This window comes from Pan troglodytes, chromosome 6, assembly GCF_028858775.2.
Source record: "Pan troglodytes isolate AG18354 chromosome 6, NHGRI_mPanTro3-v2.0_pri, whole genome shotgun sequence".
Classification (NCBI taxonomy): domain Eukaryota; kingdom Metazoa; phylum Chordata; class Mammalia; order Primates; family Hominidae; genus Pan; species Pan troglodytes.
In genome coordinates, this window is record NC_072404.2 from 145,678,901 (window position 1) to 145,686,932 (window position 8,032).

Genomic DNA, 8,032 nt, shown 5'->3' on the forward strand with positions numbered 1-8,032 from the left:
TTAGGGCTCTTAGGGCAACTAATTCTGTTTGTTGGGAGGATGTGCCCAAAGGCAAGGGGGCAGCCTCTACAACTCTTTTAGGTGGGAGAGAGTGGGTATCATTATGATATCCCTTAAAGATGGCATATCCTGCTTGGAGGGAGGGTTTTTTGATGTGCTGCCATTTATAAACTAATTTGGGGCTCCCTTTATGTGAGTGGAAGTAAGGTGGTGAAACATGGTGAGAGAACTTTTAATTAGATCAGAGCATGAGCGTTGGTTGGGGTTTAAAATTGGTGTTGAGGCTGGGCGCGTTGGCTCACGCCTGTAATCCTCCCACTTCGGGAGGCCGAGGCGGGTGGATCACCTGAGGTCAGGAGTTTGAGACTAGCTTGGCCAACATGGTGAAACCCCGTCTCTACTAAAATAGTTTAGCTGGGCATTGTGGTGTGCACCTGTAATCCCAGCTACTTGGAAGGCTGAGTCAGGAGAATCGCTTGAACCCGGGAGGCAGAGGTTGCACTCCAGCCTGAGCTACAAGAGCGAAACTGTCTCAAAAAAAAAAAAAAAATTGAAGGTAAAAGACTGGTGGGATTTGGGGGGTAGCATATATGAAGAGAGATAGAAGGTTGAAAGAGTATTGAATATAGGGCTTGCATGTGAGAGGATGGAAAGGATGAGATGGAGGTGAGCGCCTTATGGCTGAGCATATCTTGTAGACTGTGAGAAGAAAATACCTGAAGGGATCTTTATCTGGGCTCAAGCAATCCTCTCTTGTCAGCTTCCCAAAGTGTTGAGATGACAGGCACGAGCCAGTGCACCTGGCCTATTGTACCTTTCGTATGTTTAGATTTGTTTAGATAGACAAATACTCACCATTGTGCTACAACTTTCAACAGTGTTCAGTACAGTAACATGCTGTGCAGGCTTGTAGCCTAGGAGCAATAGGCTATGCCATATAGTCTAGGTGTGCAGTATGTTATACCATCTAGGTTTGTGTAAGTACATTGCACGATGATGAAAACATACCTCCATTGTGAAGTGATGCATGGCTGTATGAACATGGAAGGCACAACTCTGATCCCCCTTAGGGTGGTGCCCTCCTTTTATTTCTCTAAATTTTATGAGACAGGGTCTCACTCTCTGGTCCAGTCTGGAGTGCACTGGTGCAATCTCGGCTCACTGCAGCCTCGACTTCCCCAAACTCAGGTGATCCTCCCACTTCAGCCTCCTGAGTAGCTGGTAGTACAGGCGTACACCAACATGCCCAGCTAATTTTTGTATTTTTTTTTTTGTAGAGAAAGAGTCTCATTCTGTTGCTCAGACTGGTCTCAAACTCCTGGGCTCAAGCAATCTGTCTGTCTCAGCCTCCCAAAGTGCTGGGATTACAGGCGTGAGCCACCTCGCCCTTCTTTCCCCTCTATTGGCTTTTCTATAATAGTCTCAATAGTTGATCCACCCTCAGAACCCCTGCAAACTCGCTGCCGTTTCTTTCCTCTTCAATTCTCCACCCACTCTCCCCTCCAACTTGACTCACTTTCAACTGGCTTCACTTCAGACCCCCTCTTTTAGGAAGATTCTCCATCCACCCCCCGGGCCCTCCTCTGGACTCCATCTCAACAGTCTTGTCTCTGTTTCAGATGCCATCAGATGATGTTGGTGTTTGTGTTGCTAATTGCAGCAACAACCATTAATAATTCATGGTTTCTTGATATTAGTGTTGCTAAGTGGGAACTCTTCAGACAACACACCTGGAGAGTTTCTGCATCCTCTGCTTAATTAGAACGGAGTGAGGGGCCAAAGACAGTTAAAAGAGACTTGGTAGGTGCCCTCTGAGGACGTCCTCTCCAAAGATCTTTGGGGGTCACCAGGGTCCTGGCCTGTGGGTCAAACACCAGCTTAAATAATGGCCTTGTCCTCCTGCATCAGACACATTCTTTTCTCTCCTCCACAGTATAAACTGCCAAAACCGGGAGATACTCATCAGATTGCTCCAACAGAAGAGGAGGAAGGCTCTCCCGAGGGCTGTCCAGGAGACATAAAATTTCTGCCTTTTCTTTTCTTTTTGAAATGGAGTTTCTTTTCGCTCTTGTTGCCCAGGCTGGAGTGCAATGGCGTGATCTCCACTCATCACAACTTCCGCCTCCCAGGTTCAAGCAATTCCCCTGCCTCAGCCTCCCGAGTAACTGGGATTATAGGCATGTGCCCCACCCCCAGCTAATTTTTGTATTTTTAGTAGAGATGGGGTTTCTCCATGTTGGTCAGTCTGGTCTTGAACTCCCGACCTCAGGTGATCTGCCCGCCTCGGCCTCTCAAAGTGCTGGGATTACAGGCGTGAGCCACAGCGCCCGGCCAAAATGTCCACCTTTTCTAAGAGCCCATCTTCCATATTCTTTATAGGCCTTGTCTGTCCTCCTTGTTTTTTCAAAAAAAAAGCAATCAATTTTTGTATAATAGCACTCTATCCAACGCCATAGGTTATGGTGTGTGCTACATACACAGTCGACGTTTGTCCTTTCAAGTGCTGGACCTTTTCCTAGATCGCCATTTTAGAGGAAAATAATTCTAAAATGGATTTTACACTCTTCTGCCTTCTAAAACAGAGCATGGAGAAGAGATTTAAGCCCCTTTTTTCATGGTTAAGTGTACTTCTCAACCTCAGTTCGTATATGCTAAAGGCCTACTCTGCCGTCTTGGACTGTTTGGACCTTCTGCTAAATGATCCCGGCCTGTTTTCCTTCTTGTGTTTGCTTTGTAGAGTTTTGTGTCTCCTTTCTCCTGCCAGACTGTCAGCAGTAGCTTGTATTGCTTCAGGCCAACAGCCTCTAGCAACCCTTTCCCCTCCTCTTCACTGATTCTGCTCCAGGAAGGGCTTGGAAACAAGTTCTTTGGGTTCATCTGACTTGTGGATAAAGCAGTTTCATGTACTTTTTGTAGTTCATAAGCGTGGTGATTGGGTTTTCACGCTCATGTGTGACATATGCCTTCCTCCAATTTTGTTACAATGTTGGTGCATTACCCATCAGACATGGGGGAAGAAAGGGTGTTCATGACAGCATTATCTATAGTTACAAAAGACATGTATAGGGGCCAAGGGAAAACTTCCCCTTTGCCTTCTGAAGGTTCATTGAAAAATCAACTGACCAAAGGCAGATCGATAGGAGAAAAGGCATACAAAATTTTATTTTAGTGTGCATGGCACAGGGGAATCAAAAGAGAATGATTTCCCAATAACCCAATGGGGCACAGAAGCTTGTATACCCTTTTTCATACAGGAGGGAGGAGATGTATGGACTGGGGAGGCGGGAGGCAGATATTACAGGACGGTGAGGGGCGGAGCTGTACAGGAACAAAGCTTGTCTTATTAAGCAGATAAAGTCCTCCAGGCAATCTCTCGGAGCTGCTCTCAGAAGAATAGATGAAGTCTGTCTGGGTGTGGTGATGATTCCCAGTCTCATCTCTTCTGGTGGTTTATCTTTCTTGGTTATTTGATGAGACCTCTAGGGAGGGTGTTTAAGACAATTGCATTTCTTTTGGAAAGATGCTTTCTTGGTCAGATGAGGAAATTTCCAAAGACAGACAGTCCCTCCCTGTGTTTGGTGGTGGGGCAGGTATGGAGAACAAGAAGTTAGAGGGACCTTGATTCGGGGGTGGCTTCTGAGGGCCCTCAGTGTGTCAAAACATCAGCCTTTGGGATATCACTTTCTGAGCCCCAACCCTTGTAAGTGTCTAAAATGTCCACCTAGAGAATGCAGGATAAATACACATTTGGTGCATTCACACAATGCAGCACTACACAGCCCTTAAATGAATGAGGTAGATCTATGTGCGCTAAAAGGGAATACTCACCAATTGTTAATTGAAAAATACGGGGGCAGAACAGCGTTAATAGTGTGTTCCCATTTTTTGTTGTTGTTATTGTTTTTAAAGAGTAGGTAGCTTTCAGCAGGGACCCAAATAAAGTGAAGTTTACAAACTTCGTCATTTTGACTGCTCAGCAGAAGCCTTTTTGCCTCCTTCCTGAATCTCAAATGTGTTCTGAAATACTTGCACTTGCCATATAAGTAACTTCTAGAAACTTCTGGTACCATTGCTTTTCACTCAGCATTTTCTTGAGGTAAAGAAAGGCCATGGGAACCACACAGGGAGGGAGCACGGAGTCTCACTGGAAGCATCCCTAGAAAAATCACAAATGCTATTCAGGAATCACACAGCTCTCAGGAACCATGGAAAAGCCAAAGGACCCATATTTCCATGTAACAGGCTTGTTAATATACTCACTAGATCTGAAGTTGGTTGAGGAGAGCCTGGGCTTTATTATCAGATGGACCTGGGTTTAGATTGCAGCTCTGCCATTTTCCATCTGTATTTCCTTAGGTGAATTATCCATTCTGAGCTTGGATTTCCTCATCTGTAAAACAAGGACAATAAAACCTACTTCAATGAGTTTTTAAAGATTAGGAGATCTTAAGTGTGAAGTGTCTGATATAATGCCTGGCTCATAGTAGCTGCTCAACAGATGGTAGCTGCTACTGACATCATTTTATTATTTAATGTCATCCAGGCCAGGCGTGGGACTCACACCTTTAATCCCAGCACCTTGGGAGGCTGAGGTGGGATGACCACTTGAGTCCAGGAGTTTGACACCAGCTGGGCAACATAGTAAGACCCCATCTCTGCAAATAAATAAATTAGCCGGGCATAGTGCTATGTGCCTGTAGTCCCAGCTACTTGGGAGACTGAGGTGGGAGGATCACTTGAGCCTAGGAGGTCAAGGCTGCGGTAAGCTGTGATTATGCCACTGCACTCCAGCCTGAGTGACAGACTGAGACCTTGTCTCAAAAAGAAAAAAGAAAAAATTATCTATGCTTTGTACTCTTAGGCAATTTCTGAGCTAGTAGAGTTTGACTGGTAAGAAGCAGAAAAATGGACCTCTTGCCCTTCATAAGCCTTTTGGCAAAGGTAAGTCCCAAGGGCTGTGCTCCCTTCTCCGTATCCATTATCTCTTGCCATGTTAAAAAAAAAATCCTAAAACTTAGCAGCTTAAAACAATCAACGTCCATTTTCTTACAGTTTCTGTAGGGCAGGAATTCAATGGTTTAGCTAGATGGCTCTGGCTCAGGATCCTTCATGAGGCTGCAGTCAAGATGTCTTCCAGGGCCTCAGTCAACCTAAGGCTTGTGTGTTTGTCCATTTTCACACTGCTGATAAAGACATACCTGGGACTGGGTAATTTATAAAGAAAAAGAGGTTTAATGGACTCGCAGTTCCACGTGGCTGGTGAGGCCTCACAATCATGGCAGAAGGCAAAAGGCATGTCTTACATGGTAGCAGGGCAAAGAGCAAATGAGAACTAAGCAAAAGGGGTTTCCCCTTATAAAACCATCAGATCTCATGAGACTTATTCACTACCACGAGAACAGTATGGGGGAAACCACTCCCATGATTCAATTATCTCCCACTGGGTCCCTCCCACAACACATGAGAATTATGGGAGCTACAGTTCAAGATGAGATTTGGGTGGGGACACAGCCAAACCATATCAGCTTGCATTTTTCATTCACTACCTCAGTTCCTCACTATCATGAATCTCTGTAGAGGCCTGCTTGAATGTCCTTACACCATGACAGCTGGCTTATCCAGAGTGAGTAATCCAAGAGACAGCAAGGCAGAAGCCACAGTGTCTTTTATGACCTGGCCTTGAAAGTCAGACGGCTTCATTTCTGCAGCATCCTGTCAGTTACACTAGTGAGGTCAGCCCTATTTAATGTAGAAGGGAGCTGCACAAAGACCTGACTTCTGGGATCCAAGTATCATTGGGGCTACCTTGGAGGCTGCCTACTACACTCTCTGTAGAGATTGGTTTTGAGGGACTTACAGGACGGACACAGCGTTAGTAATAAGGTGGGAGTAGGGGTTTCAGATCTCTTGATTTGAGACCAGTGTGCACCTCAGGCCAATGCAGGATGTCCTGAGACCTAGGGATCAGGCTGATGATTTTGTCATAGGACTGATGACTTGAGGAGCAAACTCTGGATTCCTTAAGGAACCCCAGGCAGGCAGAGCTCTTGGCCCCTTCCCATCTAACCCAGGAGGGAACTGGGCTTCAAGAGTGTTTTGTCCTCCGACTTACAGATCCAGCTAGCGGGAGCAGCATCGACTGGGCGTATGACAACGGCATCAAATTTGCATTCACATTTGAGTTGAGAGATACCGGGACCTATGGCTTTCTCCTGCCAGCTAACCAGATCATCCCCACTGCGGAGGAGACGTGGCTGGGGCTGAAGACCATCATGGAGCATGTGCGGGACAACTTCTACTAGGCGATGGCCCTGCTCTGTCTACATTTATTTGTACCCACACGTGCACGCACTGAGGCCATTGTTAAAGGAGCTCATTCCTTCCTGTGTGAGTCAGAGCCCTCTGGGTTTGTGGAGCACACAGGCCTGCCCCTCTCCAGCCAGCTCCCTGGAGTCGTGTGTCCTGGCGGTGTCCCTGCAAGAACTGGTTCTGCCAGCCTGCTCAATTTTGGTCCTGCTGTTTTTGATGAGCCTTTTGTCTGTTTCTCCTTCTACCCTGCTGGCTGGGCGGCTGCACTCAGCATCACCCCTTCCTGGGTGGCATGTCTCTCTCTACCTCATTTTTAGAACCAAAGAACATCTGAGATGATTCTCTACCCTCATCCACATCTAGCCAAGCCAGTGACCTTGCTCTGGTGGCACTGTGGGAGACACCGCTTGTCTTTAGGTGGGTCTCAAAGATGATGTAGGATTTCCTTTAATTTCTCGCAGTCTTCCTGGAAAATATTTTCCTTTGAGCAGCAAATCTTGTAGGGATATCAGTGAAGGTCTCTCCCTCCCTCCTCTCCTGTTTTTTTTTTTTTTTTTTTTTGAGACAGAGTTTTGCTCTTGTTGCCCAGGCTGGAGTGTGATGGCTCGATCTTGGCTCACCACAACCTCTGCCTCCTGGGTTCAAGCAATTCTCCTGCCTCAGCCTCTTGAGTAGCTTGGTTTATAGGCGCATGCCACCATGCCTGGCTAATTTTGTGTTTTTAGTAGAGACAGGGTTTCTCCATGTTGGTCAGGCTGGTCTCAAACTCCCAACCTCAGGTGATCTGCCCTCCTTGGCCCCCCAGAGTGCTGGGATTACAGGTGTGAGCCACTGTGCCGGGCCCCTCCCCTCCTTTTTTAGGCCTGAATACAAAGTAGAAGATCACTTTCCTTCACTGTGCTGAGAATTTCTAGATACTACAGTTCTTACTCCTCTCCTCCCTTTGTTATTCAGTGTGACCAGGATGGCGGGAGGGGATCTGTGTCACTGTAGGTACTGTGCCCAGGAAGGCTGGGTGAAGTGACCATCTAAATTGCAGGATGGTGAAATTATCCCCATCTGTCCTAATGGGCTTACCTCCTCTTTGCCTTTTGAACTCATTTCAAAGATCTAGGCCTCATCTTACAGGTCCTAAATCACTCATCTGGCCTGGATAATCTCACCACCCTGGCACATTCCCATTTGTGCTGTGGTGTATCCTGTGTTTCCTTGTCCTGGTTTGTGTGTGTGTGTGTGTGTGTTTGTGTGTGTGTGTCTGTCTATTTTGTATCCTGGACCACAAGTTCCTAAGTAGAGCAAGAATTCATCAACCAACTGCCTCTTGTTTCATTTCACCTCAGCACGTACCATCTGTCCTTTTGTTGTTGTTGTTTTGTTTTTGTTTTTTTGCTTTTACCAAACATGTCTGTAAATCTTAACCTCCTGCCTAGGATTTGTACAGCATCTGGTGTGTGCTTATAAGCCAATAAATATTCAATGTGAGTTTCATGATCATCTCCTATTCTTTGCCTTCACCTGAATGGAACCAAGCTATGGTTTTGAATATGCAACTCTTTATAATGTCAGAAGTCGACTTTAATCCCTGTCTGTATCGCATGACATGTAAGAAGTCCTCCTTCATCAGGCCAAGGGTCCTCCAGGGCAATGTTACCTCGGTGATTTCACTCTGGTCCTGGGTCTAATTCTTAGCTTTTCAGCTCAAAAGCTTGATAGTCTCAGTGTC

General features: G+C 46.2%; 1 protein-coding gene and 1 non-coding gene across 2 annotated transcripts in view; both read left to right on the top strand.

Annotated features, from left to right (window-relative positions):
* Positions 1 to 7,797, top strand: part of CPA4 (carboxypeptidase A4) — a 31,066-nt gene extending 23,269 nt beyond the window's left edge. The window contains exon 11 of the mRNA XM_519380.7: positions 6,115 to 7,797. Within this exon, the coding sequence (XP_519380.1) occupies positions 6,115 to 6,302 (188 nt within the window). The 3' untranslated portion in view covers positions 6,303 to 7,797. The remainder of the gene's footprint in view (positions 1 to 6,114) is intronic.
* LOC112209939 (small nucleolar RNA U13) lies at positions 2,905 to 3,008 on the top strand. Its single transcript, XR_002944923.1, has one exon. It is a non-coding gene; the product is annotated as a small nucleolar RNA U13 (small nucleolar RNA).
* Positions 7,798 to 8,032: the final 235 nt, after the last annotated feature.